At 37.8% G+C, this 21,738-nt stretch overlaps 1 protein-coding gene and 1 pseudogene across 1 annotated transcript; one reads left to right on the top strand and one right to left on the bottom strand.

Moving 5' to 3' along the window:
• Positions 1 to 12,810: 12,810 nt before the first annotated feature.
• Positions 12,811 to 13,774, bottom strand: LOC117075593 (annotated as a pseudogene).
• Positions 13,775 to 16,379: 2,605 nt separating this feature from the next.
• On the top strand, positions 16,380 to 17,430 carry LOC117075105 (late cornified envelope protein 3C-like). The gene is made up of 2 exons (XM_033197169.1): positions 16,380 to 16,430; positions 16,853 to 17,430. Exon 2 carries the CDS (start codon positions 16,870 to 16,872, stop codon positions 17,152 to 17,154), a length of 285 nt encoding a protein of 94 aa, XP_033053060.1. The 5' UTR covers positions 16,380 to 16,430; positions 16,853 to 16,869; the 3' UTR covers positions 17,155 to 17,430.
• Positions 17,431 to 21,738: the final 4,308 nt, after the last annotated feature.

The following is a 21,738-nucleotide window of genomic DNA, read 5'->3' as shown; positions in this document are numbered from 1 at the left end:
ATTTATACTTTTGGACCACAGTGGAATAAATAAAAACAAAAGTCAATACTAAGGAGATATCTCAAAACCAAACAATTACATGGAAATTAAACAACTTGTTTATCAATGAATTTGGGGAAAATAACAAAATTAATGCAGAAATAAAAAATTCTTTGAAATAAATGAAAACAGAGATGAAACATCCAAAAAGTTAACAACCTAACGTCACACCTAGAGGAACTAGAGAAACAAGAACAAATTGACACTAAAGTTAGAAGAAAATAAATAACTAAAATCAGAGCAAAACTGAATAAAATTGAGATCCAAAACCATACAACTTCCTAAGACTAAATCAGGAAGAAACTGAAACCCTGACCAGACCAACATTGAGTTCCAAAATGGAATCAATATTACAAAAAACCTACCAACCAAGAAAAGCCCTAGACCAGATGGATTCATAGCTGAATTCTACCAGAGGTACAAAGAATAGCTGGTACCCATTCTACTAAAACTATTCTAAAAAATTGAGGAGGAAGGAATCCTCCTTAACTCATTCTATGAGTCCAGCATCATTCTGATACTAAAAATCTGGGAAAATTACAATGAAAAAGGAAAATATAGGTTAATATATCAGGTGAACAGACAAAAATCCTCAACAAAATACTAGCAAGCTGAATCCAGCAGCACATCAGAAAGTTAGTTAACCACAGTCAAGTAGGTCTTATTCCTGGCATTTAGGTTTGGTTCAGCATATGCAAATCAATGCAAGTGATTGACCTCATAAACAGAATTAAAAACAAAAACCTTATGATTGTCTTAATAGTGCAGAAAAATCTTTTGATAAAATCCAACATCCTGTCATAATAAAAAATCCTCCACAAACCAGGCAATGAAGGAATATATCTCAAAATAATAAGAGCCATCTATGATGAACTCAAAATCAACATTATACAGAATGTGTAAAATCTGGAAGCATTCCCCTTAAGAACAGGAACAAGACAAGTAGGCTCCTTCTCACCACTCCTGTTAAATCTAGTACTGGAAATTCTAGTCAATCAGGCACGAGAAAGAAATAGAAGACATCCAAATAGGAAAATAATAAGTCAAATTATCTCTTTTCTCTGATTTTGTACCTAGAAAACCCTAAAGACTCTGCCCTAAGTCTCCTAGAACTGATAAGCAACTTTAGTAAAGTTTCAGGATAGAAAATCAACACACAAAAATAAGTAGCACTTCTACTCACCAATTATGTTCAAACTAAGAGTCAAATAAAGAATGTAATCCATTTACAATAGACACAGAAAAATGCCTAGGTATACATCTAACCAAGATGGTGAAATATCTCTATAAAGAAGACCAAAAATCGCTACTGAAAGAAATCGTAGATGACATAAAGAAATGGGAAAACATTCCAGGCTCTTGGATTGGAAGAATCAATGTCTTTACAATGACCATATCACCCGAAACAATCTACAGATTCAACACTATTTCTATCAAACTACCAATATAATTTTTCACAGAATTTTAATAAAAACTACTCTAAATTCAATATGGAACCAAAAATGAGACAAAATAGCCAAGGCAATTCTAAGCAAAAAGCGCAAAGTTGGAAGCATCATATTACCCAACTTACACTATACTGCAAGGCCACTAACCAAAACAGCATGGTACTGGTACAAAAACAGACATATAGACAAAAGAAACAGACACATTACCCAGAAATAAAGCGATACCTCTACAGCCAGCTGATTTTTGATAAAGTTAACAAAAATAAGCAATAGGGAAAGTATTCCTTATTCAATAAATTATGTTGGGATAACTGGCTATTCATATGCAGAAGAATGAATCTGGACCCCTACCATTCATCATATACAAAAATTAACTCAAGGTGAATTAAAAATGTAAATGTAAGACCTCAAACTATAAAAATTCTGGAAGAAAACCAAAGAAATACAATTCTGAACATCAGCCTTGGCAAATAATTTATGATTAAGTCCTCAAAGGCAATTGCAACAACAGCAAAAGTCAAGTGGGACCTAATTAAACTAAAGAGCTTCTGCACAGCAAAAGAAACCATCACAGAGTAAACATACAACCTACAGAATAGGAGAAAATATTCACAAACTGTGCATACAACACAGTTCTAATATCCAGAATCTGTAAGGAATTTAAACAATTCAATAGGCAAAACCTCCCCACAAATAACCCCATTAAAAAGTGGGCAAAGGACAATACAGACACTTTTCAAAAGAAGACATATAAGCGGTCAACAAACATTTGAAAAACATTTGATATCACTAATCTTCAGAGAAATGCAAATCAAAACTACATGAGATACCATCTCACACCAGTTAGAATAGCTTTATTAAAAAGTCAAAAATAACAGATACTGGCAAGGTTGTGCAGAAAAGAAAATGCTTGTACACTGCTGGTGGGAATGTAAATTAGTTCAGCCACTGTGGACAGCAGTTTGGAGATTTCTCAAAGAACTTAAAACAGAGTGCTATTTGACCTGGTAATCTCATTACTGGGTATATATCCAAAGGAAAATAAACTGTTCCACCAGTAATAACAATAATAATGATAATAACCCATACACTCTTAAGTAATCACAGCACAATTCACAATAGCAAAGACATGGAATCAGCCTAGATGCCCATCAACAGTGGATTGAAAAATTATAACGTGGTACATATACACCATGGAATATTACACAGTCATATAAAAGAATGAAATCACATCTTTTGCATAAGTATAGATCCAACTGGATGCCATTATACTAAGAAAATTAATGCAGGAACAGAAAACCAAATATTTCATGTTCTCACTTATAAGTGGGAGCTAAATACTGGATACACATAGACATAATGATGGCAAAAATAGACACTAGACAGCTAGAAGGGGGAGAGGAAAGGACGCAAGGAGTGGAAAACTGCTATTGGGTACTATGCTCAGTACCTGAGTGAGGGGATCATTTGTACCCAAACGTCAACATTGTGTAACATACTAATGTAAAAAATCTGCTTGTATACACCTGAATCTAAACTAAAAGTTGAAACTGTAAAAACAACATCAAAAAAGTCTGTCAAAATGTCATTGGAAGTTTGATAGACATTGCAGTAGATTGCTTTGGGGAATATGGACAATTTATTCATTTATGTATTTTAATGTATATTATTTTTAATTGACAAACCAGAATTGTATTACATTTATTGAGTACAATGTGTTGTTTTGACATTTTGTGTAGTGATATATTTGAAATTTGCTCTCTTTATTTTGAACTATACCATACATAATTATTGACTATAGTCATTCTCCTGTGCGAAAGATCTCAAAACATATCCCTGCTGTCTCGTTAAAAATTTTAACTTTTTGATTAACAACTCCCCAAGTCCCTTGCTGCCCTCTCCCTCTAGCCTCTGTTAACCACCATTATACTCTCTGCTTCTATGAATTCAACTATTTTTAGATTCAATATATAAGTGAGATCATGCATTGTCTTTCCATATCTGGCTTATTTCACTTAGTGTAATGTCCTTTGGGTTCATCCTTGTTGTCACAAATGACGGGATTTCCTTCTTTTAAAAGGCTGAGTAGTACTCTGTTGTGTATGTATGCTACATTTTCTTTTTCCATTGATAGGCACAGGTTTATTCCATATCTTAAATACTGTAATTAATGCTATAATAAATATGGAAATGTATATATCCCTTTGATACAATGATTTCAATGCCTTGGATATATTTTCAGAAGTGAGATTGCTGAATCATATTTTAGTTCTATTTTTAGATTTTTCAGGAACATCCATGTCATTTTGCGTAATGTTTATAATTTACATTCCCACCAACAGTGTACAAGTGTTCCCTTTTCTCTGCATTCTTACCAACACTTTTCTTTGCCTTTTTTTTTTTTAATATATAAGCCATCCTAACAGGTGTGAGCTCTTATCTCGCTGTGGTTTTAATTTGCATTTTCCTGATGAGTAGTGATGCTGAGTCTTTATTTTTTCCTAAACCCGTTGGTCATCTCTAGATCTTCATTTGAGAAGTGTCTGTTAAAGTTCTTTCCTTATGTTTAATTTTTTTTTCTTGCTACTGAGTTGAGTTCATTATATATTTTGGATATTAACCATTTATCAGAATATGGTTTGCAAATTTTTTTTCCACTCTGTGGGTTGTCTGTTCACTTTGTTAATTGGTTCTTTGGCTGTGCAGGTTTTTAGTTTAACTAACAAAAGCAGTCCAATTTGTCTGTTTTTGCTTTTGTTGCCTGAGCTTCCAGGGTCATATTAAAAAAATTATTGCCCCAAGCAATGTCATTGAGCTTTCACCTTATGTTTTCTTCTAATAGTTTTAAAGTTTCAGGTATTATGTTCATGTCTTTAATCATTTTGAGTTTATTTTTGTGCATGCTGCTAAATAAGGATCTAATTTCACTTTTATGCATGATAACCAGTTTTCCCAGCACTACTTATTGAAGAGACTGTCCTTTCCCCATTGTGTGTTCTTGATACCTTTGTCAAAAGTCAATCAACTGTAAACGCTTAGGTTTATTTCCTGGCTTTCTACTCAGTTGTTCCATTTGTCTGTGTGTCTGTTTTTATGCAAGCACTGTGCTGTTTTTACTACTGTAGCTTTGTAGTAGATTTCAAAAATAGGTCATGTGATATCTCCAGCTTTGTTATTTTTGCTTAACATTGCTTTGACTATTTGGGGTCTTTTGTGCTTTCACGTGAATTTAAAGATTATTTTTTTCTATTTCTGTGAAAATGACAATGGAATTTTGATGGAAATTTTATTGCATCTACAGATCACTTCGAGTAACATGAACATTTTAACAATGCTAATTTTTTCAAACAATGAACATGGGATATTTTTACTTGTTTTCTTCAATTTATTTGATCAGTGTTTAATAGTTTTTAGTATACAAGTTTTTCACTTCCTTAAATTTACACCTGAGTATTTTATTTTCTTTTGTAGCTGGTGTAAGTGGGATTGTTTCCTTAGTTTTCTGTTTGAGTAACTCATTATTAGTGTGTAGAACACTACTTATTTTCATATGCTGATTTTGTGTCCTACAACTTTACTGAATTTGTTTATCAGTTTTAACAAGTTTTTGGTGGACTCTTTAGAATTTTCTTTATATAAGGTTATATTGTCAGCAAATAGAGACACTTTCATTAATTCCTTTTGTCTTAGGATTCCTTTTATTTCTTTCTCTTTCCTAATTGCTCTGGTTAGGACTTCCAGAACTACATTGTAAAGAAGTTGTGAGAGTGGGCCTTCTTCTTTTGTTCCTAATCTTAGAGAAAAAGCCATCAACTTTTCATGATTAAGTACAATGTTTGCTATAGGTTTGTCAGATATGGCTTTTATTGTTTTGAGGTGTATTTCCTTTATACCTATTCTATTGAGAGTTTTTATCATGAAAGGATATTGAGTTTTGTCATATTCTTTTTCTGTATCTAATGAGTTGATTACATGGCTTTTATTCTTCATTTCATTAGTGGAATGAGTCACATATATTCATTTGTATATTTTGAACCATCCTTGCAGCCCAGGGTTAAATTCCACTTGATCAGGGCAGATGATTTGTTTAACATGTAGTTGCATTTGGTTTGCTAATAGTTTGGTAAGGATATTTGCATTTAGGCTTTTCAAAGACATTGGCCTGCAATTTTCTTTTCTTGGAGTGTCCTTGTCTGGATTTGGTATCAGAGTAATGTTGTTTGATCAGAATAATCAGTTTGAAAATACTCCTCTTCTTCAATATTTTGGAAGAGTTTCAGAAGGATTGGTATACAATCTTCTTTAAAAGTTTGGTAGAATTAATTTTTAAAGCCACCCATTCCTGGGCTTTTCTTTGATAGGACAGAACAGGAATTAAAAGAAATTAAACAATGTGTAAGCAAAAACTCAGTTGTATGTAAGAAAACCCAATTCCCCCTGCAGAAGAGAAGGAGCTAGAGTCCTTTAAAATTAACTGCCTGTTTTTCTGTGACTAGTGAGCCTTATCTCTCCCTTTCCCAGGCATTGTGAAGACCCTGCTTCTCTAGCTGTGCAGCTGCAAGGTCACTAGACAGATAATTTCAAGTCATAAAACATGTTGCTCCTTGAAAATTAACAAATTATGTAATGTGTGTCTTAATTGAATAACTGTCTTTGTTTCTCGCTTCTGTAATATGCTTCCCCCTGCACAGATCTCCGCCCGCCCCACAAAATGCTTTAAAGGTAACTGAACTCTTTGTTCAGGGCTCAGTCCTTTGGATGTTAATCCGACTGGGTCGATGCACCTAAATAATTAAATAATTCCTCCTCAACCCCTCAGTATCTCTGATTCCTTAACCATCCTGCTGCAAGGAGACTATCACTGATTTAATCCCTTGTTTATTGCTGGTTTAATCCCTTTACTCACTATTGGTCTGTTAAGGTTTTCTATTTCTTCATGATTCAGCTTTGTTAGTTGTATGTGTTTAGGAATTTATAAATTTCTTCTAGATATCCAATTATTTGGCATACAGTTGTTCATAGTAGCTTCCTATAATCCTTCCTATTTCTGTGGCAGCAGTTACAATGTGTCCACTTTCATTTGTGATTTTTATTTCTTTGAGCCTTCTTTTTTTTTTCCTCGTTAGTTTAGCTAAGGTTTGTGGATTTTATCTTTTTAAAAAACCAACTCTTGGTTTCATTAATTTTTTTCTACTGTTTTCCTAGGCTCTGTTTTATTTATTTCTGCTCTGATCTTTGTTATTCTTTTCCTTCTCTTAACTTTGGGCTTAGTTTGTTCTTTTTCTAGTTCCTTGAGGTGTAATATTACACTGTTTATTTGAGATCTTTTGTCTTTTTGATATAGACATTTATTGTTATTTTCCCTCTTAGCACTTCTTTTGCTGCATCTCACAAAATTTGTTTTGTTGTGTTTTCATTTTTGTTTATCTCAAGGTATTTTTTGTTTTTCTTTTTTATTTCTTCTGTGACTTATTGGTTGTTTAAGAGCATCTTGCTTGATTTTCACATATTTTTGAATTTTATAAGATTTCTCCTGTTATAGATTTCTAGTTTGACGTCATTGATTGATTGATTGGTATAGTGTTAATCTTCTGAGATTTGTTAAGAATTGTTTTGTGGTCTAACATAGAGTTTATTTTAGAGAATATTCTATGTGCTCCTGAGAAGAAAGTATTTTCTGTTGCTGTTGGGTTGTATGTTTTATATGTGTCTGTTAGGTCTTTTTGGTCTGAGGTGTAATTCAAGTCTAGTGTTCCCTTACTGACCTTCTGCTTAGATGAGCTGTCGATTGTTGAAAGTAGAGTATTGAGATTTTCTGTTGTTATGGTATTGCAGTCTATCACTCCCTTCAGATAATTTAATAATTGCTTTGGTTATATGTGCTCTTATGTTGGGTGCATATATATTTATGATTATATTCTTTTGATGGCTTGACACTTTCTGTTGTTGTAAAATGACCTTCTCTGTCATTTTTATAGTTTTTGACTTAAAGAATATTTTATATGCTGTAAGTATAGCTACCATGCTCTTTTCGTTTCCATTTTTATGAAGTATCTTTTCCCATCCTTTCATGTTCAGGCTATGTATGTCCTTAGTAGGAAAGTGAGTCTGTTGTAGGCAGCATATGGTTTGATCTTTAAAAGAAATCTATTGAGCCGCTCTGTCTTTTGATTAGATAACTTAATCCTTTTACATTCAAGATAATTTTTGATAGTTATAAACTTACTACTCTTATTTTCTTAATTGTTTTCTGGTTGTTTTGCAAATCTTTGGTTTCTTTCTTAATTTCTTGCTCTCTTCCTTTGTGGTTGATAGTTTTCTATGGTGGTCTTCTTTGAATTTTCCTTTTCTATTTTGTTCTACAGGATTTTGCTTTATGGCTACCGTGGGACTTATATAAAACATCCTAAATTTGAAACAAGCTATTTTAATCTAATAGTGACTTTAATCACAAACGAAACTGCACATTAATTCCCTTCTTCCCCTTGTATACTTTTGATATTTACCTAGTTTTAAAATTTATATCCCTTAATTATTTATTGTAGCTACAGTTATTTTTAATAGTTCTGTCTTTTTAATCCTCATAGGACAGATAAAATTATTTTATGCTTCACCCTTACAGTTTTAGAATATTCTGAATATGATTACATAGTCATATTACTTATACCATTGAGTGATTTACTTTTGTGTTTTATGTTATTAATTAGCAGCCTCTCATTTTAGCTTAAAGAACTCCCTTTAGCAATTCCTAAGGAGCAGACCTAGTGATAATGAACTCCCTTAGCTTTTGTTTGTCTGAGAAAGTTTATTTCTGCCTAATTTCTGAAGAACAGACTTTACAGGTAGTGTATCCTTGGTTAGCACATTTTTCTTCAGAATTTTGAATATATCATTCTACTCTCTCATGGCCTGAAGAATTTCTGCCAGGAAAGCTGTTAATGGCTGTATTGGGACTGCTTTAAATGTGATGTTTCTTATCTGTTGGTGCTTTTTCTTTTGTCTTTCATTTTTGATAGTTTTATTCTAGAATTTTTTGATAATTTTATTCTAGAATTCATCATTGGGTTGGATTTACTTGGAGACTTTTGAGCTTCCTGTACCTGAATGCTGTCATCTTTCTTCAGACTTGGAAAATTTTTAGTCATTATTACCTAAAATGTGCTTTCTGGGCCTTTGTCTCTCTCTTCTTCTTCAGAAACTCCTATTATGTGGAGATTAATTCTTTTAGTAGTGTCCCATAATTTTTGTAGGTCTTTTCTATTCTTTTTTCTTTTTACTCCTCTAACTGGATAATTTCAAATATCCTATCTTCAAGTTATTCTTTCTTCCACATGATCAAGTCTGCTGTTGAGGCTTTCTATTGAATTTTATAGCTCTGCTATTACATACTTTATCTCTAGGATTTCTATTTTTATTGTTTCTATTTATTTGGCAATCTTCTCATTTTGTTTTATAAATTATTTTCCACATTTAATTTAGTTTTTTATCTATATTTACTTGTAGTGCCCTATAAGTAATACAACTATGTATCACATTCAGAATATTCTAAAACTGTAAGGGTGAAGTATAAAAAAACTTTATCCCTTCTGTGATGATTAAAAAGACACAACTATTAAAAATAACTGTAGGTACACTAAATTATTAAGGAATACATTTTATAAAACTAGGTGAACTATTTTTTTTTTTTTTTTTGGAGATGGAGTCTTGCTTTGTCACCCAGGCTGGAGTGCAGCAGCACAATCTCAGCTCACTGCAACCTCTGCCTCCTGGGCTCAAGCAATTCTCCTGCCTCAACCTCCCGAATAGCTGGGACTACAGGTGCATGCCACCACATGTGGCTAATTTTTTGTATTTTAGTAGAGATGGGGTTTCACTGTGTTTAAGATAATTATTCTGAATTCTTCATCAGTCATTTTATAAATTTTCACTTCTTCAGGGTCCCTTATTGGAGCTTTATTAATTTCTTTATGATGGTGATGTATTTTTTCAGATTTTTCGTAATCCTTGTGTCCTTGCATTGGTGCCCAATCATTTGAGGAAATGGCCATCTCTTCTATCTTTGTTTGTGTTATTTGGCCATGGTGTACCTTCACTATTTGATCAAACCTGGAATTCTGATTAAGCTAGTTGATTAAGACCTTGAATGGGAAGACCTCGCTGTCATGCTCTCTAACTGGCTTGAACTACTAACTGTGTTGGTTGAGTAGAATTTCTGTCTGTGTTCCATGGTCTGGTGAGAGCACTAACTGGACTCTATAATAAGACAGAGCTGCTGGCTGAAATTGCCTCTGATTGAGCTATATTGTTTTTTGTCTTCCTTGGATGGCCAGTACTACAGTTTTGAATCTGTAGTTGGGCAAGGCCATGTTCTAGGTGTCAAGGCTGAACAAGGACTCAGATTGCTACATATCCACACAGGGTGACAGGACCAGAGGCTATGCTCCATAGATTTACATGGGCATGGATTCACCTCTAATCCTAGGATGACCTAAAGCAGAGCACCATGGCTTGACATATTAGCCACTTGGATGCTGGGCCTGGATGGGACAGATGCTCCTTCTACAGTTAATTGCCACCATGCCCCTGTTTTCTGGCTTTAGGAAGCATTAAGGAGCACTGCTGAGATCAGCTCGGTAGGGGAGACCCTAACCCAGCAGCGCTAGAGGAATTAAAGACACACACACAGAAATATAGAGGTGTGAAGTGGGAAATCAGGGGTCTCACAGCCTTCAGAGCTGAAAGCCTGGAACAGAGATTTACCCACGTATTTATTAACAGCAAACCATTCATTAGCCTTGTTTCTATAGATACTAAATTAACTAAAAGTATCCCTTATGGGAAACGAAGGGATGGGCCAAATTAAAGGAATAGGTTGGGCTAGTTAACTGCAGCAGGAGCATGTCCTTAAGGCACAGATCGCTAATGCTATTGTTTGTGGCTTAAGAATGCCTTTAAGTGGTTTTCCGCCATGGGCAGGCCAGGTGTTCCTTGCCCTCATTCCGGTAAACCCACAACCTTCCAGTGTGGGCGTTAGGGCCATTATGAACATGTTACAATGCTGCAGAGATTTTGTTCATGGCCAGTTTTGGGGCCAGTTTACAGCCAGATTTTGGAGAGCTTGCTCCCAGGAGAGCACAATGGGCGGGGCTTGACTGGGTGAAAGTTTGGCAGCTGGGAATGAGTGGGGCCAGATGTTCTCTTTGTGGGTAATTGCCATCCTACCCTTATCTCCTGGCCTGGGGAAGTTTCAAGGGGAGCACTGGGGCTGAATGTGGAAGCTGAGCAGAGATTCAAGCCTGGGAGACTAATCAACTGTGCTTCTTGTTGAGCATTGCAAGCCTCACTGGTGGTGTGCCTCTGCTGGCCAGAATGCAGAGCAATTGTCAAGACCCCTGAACTGGTCACTGTGAGTCTCACCGTGTTCTTAGTTTCTTTTCTTTTCTTTTTTTAAATCTCTAGTTTATTTCTAACAAACACCACTTGATGCTTGACTCACAGGTTTTATTTACATTTGTCTACAGTATCATTTCCTTATGAAATGAACTAGTACAGTTTAGTTAAACCAAATGAAATCATAATCATCAGAATTGTCTGTAAACTGCTATTAGCTAAATTATAACCTTGCATTTGCTTAGTACAGCCAAAGTTTTAAATACAGAAAGCACAAGAATAAACCAATGGCAACATGTAGAATCTAGATCATCTGGGCAATTTAGAAGGTAGACTTTCAAAAAGTCTGAGGCACAATTACAAGTGAGTAAAAGTTCTTGTGCAACCTACATAAACGCAGCAAAGAAAATTAAGACATAAAAACATGGGAAAGCTCACTGTAAAAATATTATCAAAATATTTCTACATTAGATATTTTGCTTTCATTTTAGATCATTTTAGATCAGAAGAGAAAAACATTCACTTTAAAATAAAAACATATATTTTTTTTGGTCTGTCTACGAAATATCTTAAAATGTCGTCATTTTTTATTTAAATTGCAGCAGACAATATTATGGAAAAAAAACAAGAAAAAGAAATCAATATCCCATAACAAAAAGCCCCCAAGCACAATTGTTGATTTCCTTTGATATACTTACCTTACATTGTCACTGGAAATACTGTTAAGAGAAACCTTTTTATTTTTTAAACCAGAAAACAAACTGAAGCTCATATGACCAGATTTTAATTTTGAGAAATGAACTCCGAAAGCATTATAAGCCATAACTTACTTCAAATGAATAGGAAAAATAATGATTTTTGCTTACATCAGGTAGAGATAAGCATTCACTTGTTATTCAGAAGAAAATTGTATGCAGTATGTTTATAGTTAACATCTTGAGGCAAATGTTCACTTAAATTCACAATGTCTCCATTGGCCTTTCATCAAAAGAGAAATATACTTTAAAAGCTTACTTCAATTTGCTCATTGACTATGATTTAGCCTTTTCTACCATATCATATTTGGTAACTAGATTTTGAAAAATATCACACAAAGCTTCTTAAAACATTGGTAAACATTTTGAGATGTCTTTATCAAGCAACTATATCAGTAGAGAAGAGATAAACTCTTAAGACTTTCTTTTTTGCCCCAAATTGTGTGTCAAAAAGGAAAATAAATCCCACTCCTCTCCTTGTAGATGTCACAAGATTCTTTTGCATTAAATGTGGAGCAAAAAAGTAAAGCTAGATAAAAGAGACACAATGATTCTAAGGCACCCTTAGCAGAGGGAATTTCAAAGTAAATACATTTACAGTTGGCTGCTTACAATATAGTTTAACTTTTTTTTGGTGAGAATCACTTTGACATCTGTTAACAGCATAAACAGGTTGACTGTCTTTTCCATAAGTATGTTTCCAACTAGTTTCCAGTCTTGCCTCCAAGCCCAAAGTTCAGGCAAGCCTAAGTAATCCTGTCTTAGCCAATGGACAGGATGTATTTGAAAATGAGAAAAACAGGTTTAAATTAGGAAGCAAAGTACTTTGTTATAAATGAAGCAAATGATTGTAATAATGAATGACAGAGCATCTATTTTGGGACACTATGGCTTAAAATGCTATTTACTTTTAACTTCACAAATAAACACAGCTGTATTGTTTTGAAAAGCAATGAAAGGTATGCACCTCTACTAGCAGATTTAGCACTTCTGACCAAGTAAGACACTAACTTCTTTAAAAATATGCTTCATGCACTGAGCTGGATTTTTTAAAGATGTAAATTTTAATATATTATTTCTTTTTTGAACTGGAACAGGAACCAGAATGGGATGATCCAGAAGATGACCTATGGCGTCTGGGTAAAGTAGTGGTCTGTAGGGGTTGACCCTGGGCTCAGGGTTGTTTAGTGTTTTCACCAATCACCTAGCTTTCAGGTGACCGTGATCTTGTTCGTCTTTTTTTGTGATCACCAGATGAAGAAGATCTAGAATGGCTTCTCTTTCTGTTCCTTTCAGGAGAAGATGATGAACTTGAATAAGATCTTTTTCATGGGGAAGAAGAGCCCCTGTGGGACCTGGAGCTGGATCTTGATTTCGACCACGAGATCTCGAATGTTCTCTGGAACTGGAACGAGATCTTGACTGCGAACTGGAAGAACTTCTTGAACGGGACCTGGACCTAGACCTTGAACTTGAGGGGGAGGATGAGCGTGATGAAGATCGTGAATGTGAAGATCGAGACTTTGAATGACTTTGTCTATTAGATTTCTTTTTATTACTATCTTTTTCTTCACTGGCATCAAGATTATATTTTGAGAGATCAGCATCATCTTCATCCTCATCCTCATCTAATTTATATTTAGAAAGATCTTCATCCTCATCCTCTTCTTCTCCCTCTGATTCTTTATCTTCCACTTCCTTTAATACAGATGCAGGACCAACTGCCTTCCCTCTGTATTTTTTCATTTTACGTCCAAACTCATCATATTCACCATCAGATTCTTCTCTTTCTATATATTCAACATTTTCTCTTTCATTAAAACCACCACCATATCCTGTTCTTTCTTCTAATTTAGCATACTTCAGAGTATTACACATATTACACTCTGATCTTCTGGCCCAATTCACATTGCTGCAAGTTTTACATTGCCAGTCATTAGCACTAAATAGGCCTCGGTTCTTTTCTGCAAGTGTCTTTCCTATTTCAGTGCCCCCAGCTTTCATCATCTTGGCCTCAGTTGTTTTCTCCCGACCACATCGATTACAGCTGGTTCTTCAAGCAAAGTTTACATTTCCACATTTTTTGTCAGGGCAAATCCAGTCCCCATCACTGACTCGGAAATTCTTGGTCGACATCTTGAACACCCCGTTCTTAGTTTCTAAATAAACATTGCTAATGTTTCCTGTGAGATAAGACAAGAGAGTTTCTTGTGCGATGGATCCCAGAATGGTGGGAAAGCTGAAAGTTCATTCTCAACTCTCTCTTCCCTCTGTAAAAGTCATGGGTTCTGGGAATCCTCTTTTTTTTTTTTTTTTTTTTTTCTGAGACTGAGTCTCACTCTGTCGCCCAGGCTGGAGTACAGTGGTGCAATCTCAGCTCACTGCAAGCTCCACCTCCTGGATTCATGCCATTCTCCTGCCTCAGCCTCTCGGTACCTGGGACTTCAGGTACGTGCCCACCGCCACGCTCAGCTAATTTTTTTGTACTTTTAGTAGAGACGGGGTTTCACTGTGTTAGCCAGGATGGTCTTGATCTCCTGACCTTGTGATCTGCCCATCTCGGCCTCCCAAAGTGCTGGGATTACAGGCGTGAGCCACCGCGCCCATCCCTGGGAATCCTCTTATGTGTGATGCTGTGCTGGCTTGGGGGAGGGACAGTGTGGTCAAAGTAAAACCTCCTCTTGCCCTGTGTGTGTGGTTTTTCTCAGTACTGTGGTCCAAGGGGATGTCTGTGCCTCATTTCAAGTTCTGAGATATTCACAAGCGTATTCTTGTCTGCTGTTGGTTGCTAGTTGGATTTCTGTGGTGGGACTATTGGAGTCAGAGAATTCCTATTCTGTTATATTTCTAACATCTCCCCTAGTATGAACATTTTAGCAACATTCACTTTTCCAGTCTGTGAACATGGAATATCTTTCTATTTGTGTCTTCATTTTATTTCCTCAATGTTTTATAGTTTTTAGTATACAGATCTTTCAACTCTTTGGTTAAATTTCTTCCTAAGTATTTTTTGGATGATATTATAAACTGGATTTTTAACTTCTTTTTTGGATAGCTTTTTATGGTATATATAAGTGCTACTGATTTCTGTATGTTAATTTTGTATTAAAGTCTCAAACATAAGACTTGAAATTTTAAAACTACTGGAGTAAAACACAGGGGGAAAACTTCTTGACATTAGACCTGGGCAAATATTATTTTTGAATTTTGACCCCAAAAGCACAGGCAACAAAATAAAAAAATAGACAAATGTGGTTGCATCAAAGTAAAAAGCTTCTGCAAAATAAAGGAAACAATCAATGGAGTGAAGAGACAACCTATACAGTATGTGATAAAATATATGTGAACTACACATCTGATAAGGAGTTAATATCCAAAATATTTTAGAAACTCAAACAACTCAATAGCAAGAAAACACATAAACCAATTAAAAAATGGGCACAGGGGGTTTCCCAAAAGAAGCCATACAAATGGTCTACAGCATGTATAAAAAAGTGCTCAGTATCACTACTAATCAGGAAAATGCAAGTTAAAAACACAGTGTCACCTCACACCTGCTAGAATGGATATTATCAAAAGACAAGAAATAACAAGTATTGGCAAAGACTTGGAGAAAAGGGAACCTTTTTACAGTATTAGTGGGAATATAAAGTAGTATGGCCATTGTGGAAAACATTATGAAGTTTCCTTAAAAAATTAAAAATGAAACTACCATGTGATTCAACAATCCCACTACTGGGTATATACCTAAAGGAAATGAAATCACTATTTTGAAGAGATATCTGCACTCCCATATTTATTGCAGCATTGTTTACTACAGCCAGATAAGGAATCAACCTAAGTGTCCTTTAGTGGGTAAATGGATAAAAAAACATGATATATAAGTGTAATGAAATACAATTCAGCCTTATATAAAAAGGGAAGTTTCTAATTTGTGATAACCTGGATAAACCTGAAAGATATTATGCTAAGTAAAATAAGCCAGATATAGAAAGACAAATATTCCATGATCTCACTTATATGTGGAATCTTAAAAAGTGAAGTGCATAGAAGTAGAAATGATCATTATCAGGGGTTGGGTTGGGGAGTGGGGAAGAACTGGGGAGATGTTGGTCAAAGGATACAAAATTTCAATGAGGCAGGAGTAATAAGTTCAGGAGATTTATTGTACAGCATGATGACTATAACAATGTATTGTATTCTTGAAAATTTCTAAAAGAGTAGACATTGTTCTTATTACAAAAAATGGTAAGTGTGTCCAGCTGTCATTCCTGGAGAACATCTGAACACCGTTACCCTTTGGGACCATCAGTGCAATGGAGGACTGACTTACAAACGCTGTGGTCTTAGGCTTGAAGTCTTTTAAAACACTTCCGTGATAGTGCTTATTTCATCAGATCAAATATATTTACTTTTCTGAGTGATAGTCCATTTAGGCTGCAAGGTACTCAATGGAAGAAATATGTCCAATACATCTCCATACTACTACTGTTGAAATAAGTGAAACAAACAGAGCTGTACTTCCACAGTCACGAGGACATCCTGCTTCCATCTTACTAAATCTTTAGGCATGTGCCCAGGAGGACACATGGGGTCGTCTTATTACACCTTTAGGCACATGCTGAGAAAGCAGGCAACTGGGAAGTATCTGGTGCTGTCACCTGCCTGGTTGTGAAAGCAGCAGCATACTCAGGTTGTGCATCATGTACGCTGCACGGGATAAAAGGGCTCCTACCCTAGGCTTCTCATCCACAGCATCCTTAGGAGCAACCACCTTCTCCTACCTCCTCTGCATCTGGTGAGTGGTCAGCAGGGGACAGACCCTCAGCTGGGAGTGTTTGGGAAAGAGAGGCCTAGAACTGAAATGGAACCATCAGAAAGAGGCCCACAGTGGGCAGCAGTGGGGGAGGTGATGGTGAATAAGGAGCCTCTAAGGTACATATCAGGAACTCATGAACTGCAAAAGCCACAGGACCTTAGTATTCCTTCACATTCTTGTTTGGAGCATGTTGTCAGGAATGCACATAGATCCATTTTACATTCTTGAGGATGCTTTATCCAAATGCATGTGTAGGGTTCCCTCTACTACATTTCCATTTCTCTCCCACAGATATTGGCTTGGAAAGTGGCTTCATCAAGGGTGTCAGTGTGTGACAAACCCTAAAATAAGGAGATGATCTGAAGGTTCTGTGCTCAAATGTTTCTATTATTTTGTTCAAGGTAAAATTCCTGCAAAGATGTCCTGCCAGCATAACCAGCAGCAGTGCCAGTCCCCGCCCAAGTGCCCCTCACCCAAGTGCCCCCCAAAGAGCCCAGCACAGTGTCTGCCTCCAGCCTCTTCTGGCTGTGTTTTAAACTCCAGGGGCTGTGGCCCCAGCTCTGAAGGTGGCTGCTGCCTGAGCCACCACAGACACCGCAGGTCCCATCGATGCCGGCGCCAGAGATCCAACTCCTGTGACAGAGACGGTGTTCAGCAAGGTGGGGGCTCCTGCTGTGGCCATGGCTCTGGGGGCTGCTGCTGACCTGCATCCTGATGATGAGATGAGTGATCTTTGGAGGAAACAAGAATCCCAAGGGCCCAGGAAAAGCCCCATCCTGATGCATGCTTTTCCAGATACCTTGTTCTGGCTTTCACAAGCTGAGCTGGGGGTGTTCCTATTGAGTATCCAAGCTGTCCCCAGAAGGTGCTTCCTGTCTGATGTCCAGGAGCTCACAGTTCCCTCATCCCTGCCCCTGCCAAGGATTGGCAGTTCCCTGTGCCTAACCCTGCCAAAAAATAAAGCTTCTTGTTTTCATTACCAGTGGTGTCTCACTTGTTAGGAAATTATCCAGGATGTATCCATCCAGGCCAGGTTCTCCTGTCACCTGACCTCCAAGGACCTTAGAAAGCCAGAGACTTAAGTGTGTTACCCCTGGTAGAAGTGACCCCAGAGAACTGACCTCATGCTCTGGGCAAGTAGCTGGACTGTGGTCTCTCAGCCAACCCTCTGTCATCACAGGACGGCTGCACAGCCTCAGACCTGTGTAGTTTTTGCTTTGATGACAGAGGAGCCAGGAATTGGGAGCCCCTCATGGAAGGGAGGAAAGGTTGATGGGCACCATCACCAGGATAAGTATAGAGCCTCCCAAGCCAGGGTTGGGGCTGCGGAGAAAGCCATGTGTGGACATCTGCTGCATTCCATAGGAACAGAAAGGGGCCCCCACTACAGTTCTGGGGTGTTCTGAAACTTCAGAACTTACTCCTCTGTTGTATCCCAATGACTACAGATTTTACTCTTAAGAAGCAAAAGTGGCCACTCAGCTATATTCAGCCCCACAATCTGGCTACCATGAGAAAGTCCTTGGTCCATCTCTTGTAAATGTCTCTTTGCAGGACAGAGGCCACTGAAGGAACCCTTAACATTATAAGTGAAGTGGCCACTCAAAAGCAGTTCAAGGGATAATTCTTGAAAATACTTCCAAGACAGAGACAGGGGTCATGTGATGGAGGCAGGAAAAGGCTGCTGAGAATATCAATAGCTAAATCTACCCTCTCCCCAGTCCACATTCGGAGCCACCCTCTTTCCTATGGCCCAGTGCCTTTATGCTCCCACAGGCATCACTATTTCAGTTCACTAGAGTGGACTGTCAGGCAGAATGTGAAGACAAAAATTATAACCCCGATAGTGAACACAATTTAATTTTCATTGACAATTATAATTTAATTTAAATATGGATAAAGTTTGGTTACAGCCTGACTAATTTATCTTGAAAGATATCTAGCAAAAGGTATTTAATATTAGATATTAATTGAATGAGAAATGTATCTAAAATTAAAATGAAATTCACAGGGAAAATAGCATTCAGTTTGCATCAATTCTCCCTACCCAAAATATAGACATGATCAGGTCAGTTCCATTACATGAGATGTACCCAGCACTATCATCAACCTCAAAAGCAGCACACATACCAAAGTCATCTTCATCAAGCCCATCCATTATCATGCATGCTTGCAGAACTTCATTTCGAGTCCAAGCAGATGAACGACTCCTCCCTTGGTGTTTTCATGGTCTTCAAATAAAAAGCACACATTCCCTGGATTTTGATGGAAGGTCATGCCTTTTGTAATGTGCTTATTGTGACTCTTGGCCTTCCAATTGTTGTACTTTCCTTCTCCATATTTGCCCCTCAATCGGGTATTCATTTGGCTCTCCTCCTCTCTTGCCCAGGGCCCTATGTTACTTCCTGGGTACCAGTGAGTCTCTCAAGAGTCCTCATCTCGGCTGACTTTACGCTTCCATCTGTTTTACACACAGCCCATTCTGAATGTCCAGCATCTTTAACTCAGTCACTACCCCAACAGCAAGTGCTGATCACATTTGGTGCTTGATTTTCCTAAGGGAACATTACAGAAAAAAGTAGGTGGGCAAAGAACCATGGACTTTGTGGGTAGTCATTTACATTGCAGTACTTATCTCATGGAAGCAGGCTCCCTGTTTACTTGACTGCCTGTGCAGTTAGATAGTCAATTTCTATAGGTCAGGTGATGTGTCATATTTAACTCTACCTTCCACCACAATGCATGGAGCATGACATATTTTGAGCACACATGTAGGCCTGGGTGGGAGGTGTACAAGTGAGGACCAGGGCTTCCTGTGTCAAACATGTCATCCTGTTGCTGGGAAGACGGTGAAGGCCTGGACCTCGGCTGTGGTGTTTGGTGCTGTCACCTCCCCGAGCAACCCATTCATGCTGCCCCTCACAATCTAGCAGCTCTATCTTGGGCTTCCCAGACCATGGACTTTTTCGAATAAGCTTTCTCTTGCTGCCATGAAATCAGATGGATGTCAAGCTATAGACAGGACCTGGAGCTGGAAGACTTAGGAAGACAAACCCAGGCTTCCATCAGGGGAGAAGGAAGCAGAGGGTCTGGGATGGAGGTAGCAGAAAGAGTGTGGGATTAATGGGCACCCTTCCGGGATGTTTCAGGTGTCCTGTGACTGTGAAGGTCATGAGTCTTCAGCACACTCTCATCTTCTTCCTATATGTGTTCTGAGAGATGCACTGATCTCACCAGACATCATCAAGGAAGCTTTACCCAAACAAGTTTATTCTCCTCTGTGATTACATGGAGATAGGACACCTTAGGTGCTCAATTAGAAAAGACCTAGTATCATTTTGTAGCAGGTGACCAAAGAGAAAAGAGCATCTTTCCAGGATAAACTAACTCCAAATTGATTTTCATTTTCTCCCTATATTTCTTAGTGCAGAAGTACACCCATCAGAGAAGAGACATTACAAAGATTCATTTGCATTATTGCATTCTCTCTAGAGTCATTGATGCTTTGTGAGATTTCGTGTCAGCAAAACCAGCAGCAGGGATAGCCTCCAAAGGCTCCCAGATTTACCCACCCAGTCCGAGCCCCATGTCCACCTCTTGTCTTCTCCTGCTATGGCTACAGCTCCAGGGGTTGCTTTTACTCTTAGGGGGTAGCTGCTGCCTGAGCCACCACAGGTGCTGTCTCTTCCACTGGCACAGGCATTAGACACATGACTGCTGTGAGTTTACCCACTGGCAGTTGCAGCTGTTGGAGGGCTTTAGCTGCTGCTGCTGACCTTGGCAGTGCATTGAGATAAGCAGTTTTAGAGGAATCAGAGACCCTAAGTGCCCAGGATTAACCTCAGTCTGATGTACCCACTCCTAACCTCCTGCCCACAGTCTGAGCTCCTGAGTTCATCCTAATGAGGGCTGTCAGTGATCTCCAGCAGTCTCCCTGGGTGTCCCTCATGGTTGTCTCCACACCCATGTTCTGGTCAGTGCTTAGCAGCACTTATGTCTCACTCTGTAAAAAATAAAGCTTCCCTTTCCCACCTACATTTCTATATTGCCCCTCCCAAGGCTGCTCCATTGCTGTCTCACTCCTTATCTCCCAGACTGAATGTTTCACAGGATAAGAATGAGAGACAACACTTCTCTCCACTCATAGGGAGACCATGAGGACTTTATGTGTTGCTGCTAGAAAGAGGCTGCAGAAGGCCACACTGCTGCAGGGAGGAATATTCACCTTATTTTTCTATGGAAGATCTGGGTGTTGAGGAGGTAGGAAGGGATCCTTGAAAGGTGAATAGTTGATGGGTGCAAGGAGAGAGATGGAGATGGTTGCAGAGGTACACACTGAGAGGAACTTAGGGGAAGCAAGAAAAATAAAAACCTAATCATTGCAGGAGTTGTAAACTGGATATATTCATAGGGCCAATGACTTGTATACTACTCATGATGTGCCAGTGGCTTGACATACAGTAAATAATTTAATCCTCACTGCAGTCCTTCCAGTTAGGTACAACCCTTGTCCCATTTTACAGATGAGAATCATCATGGAATGAGTGTCCAGGGTCTCCCAACAGCTGCCATGAAAACCTTGGCAGTTTTGCTGAGAAGCCTATGCTCCTGATGGCTGTGGTGTTTGGAGTTCTTCTAAAATGTTTTAAGAGATGTGAGTAAACAGTGGATTTGTTTGGTAATTATTTTAGTCCACAGTATTTTGTTGTTTGAATTATACATCACTAAACCACCAAACCATATGAATCACACTTCTAAGGAGTTCATCTCCTAGAGTTTGGACTCAGAGTAGTATTCAGCTGCACCACAGGATTAAAATCATTATTCTTGATGTGCCTTAAAAGAACAATTCACTTTCACTACCAATTTTGAGAATGTTAATGAACTGGAGAAAGACTCAGTAAAAATTCAAGCCTTGGTGCTCATCAGGAAAATACTAGTAATCCAAGGAGGTCTCATAAACTGAGCCAAAGTGAAAGAGCAGATCTTAAGAGTAGTTTAGGGCTAGATACAAGAGAGAAATTAATGTATCCAGTAATAGGTGAATATATTAAATTTTAGAAGCTTTTTTCCCAAACTCTTGGGAAATAGGGAAATGAAAATTACTCCCCTTTTCTGTGTTCATAGACATTCATTTTCTTAACTCATTGGGGTGAAAAAGGTACCCAAAGGGATCCTATGAGGAAGTTGATGTCAGAACTGCTCTGATGAGTTTAGATCAACTGCCCAGCTCAATCCCTCTTAGTTGCCACTCCTGGATTTATTGCTCTTGGATGGATACAGGCTC

Source organism: Trachypithecus francoisi, unplaced genomic scaffold, assembly GCF_009764315.1.
Source record: "Trachypithecus francoisi isolate TF-2019V2 unplaced genomic scaffold, Tfra_2.0 Lachesis_group5, whole genome shotgun sequence".
Classification (NCBI taxonomy): Eukaryota; Metazoa; Chordata; class Mammalia; order Primates; family Cercopithecidae; genus Trachypithecus; species Trachypithecus francoisi.
Note: the sequence above shows the minus strand (reverse complement) of the source record. Positions and strands in the feature narration are given on the sequence as shown.

Coding starts and splice junctions, on each gene's coding strand:
- LOC117075105 (XM_033197169.1), top strand. CDS start 16,870: ATGTCCTGCCAGCATAACCAGCAGCAGTGCCAGTCCCCGCCCAAGTGC.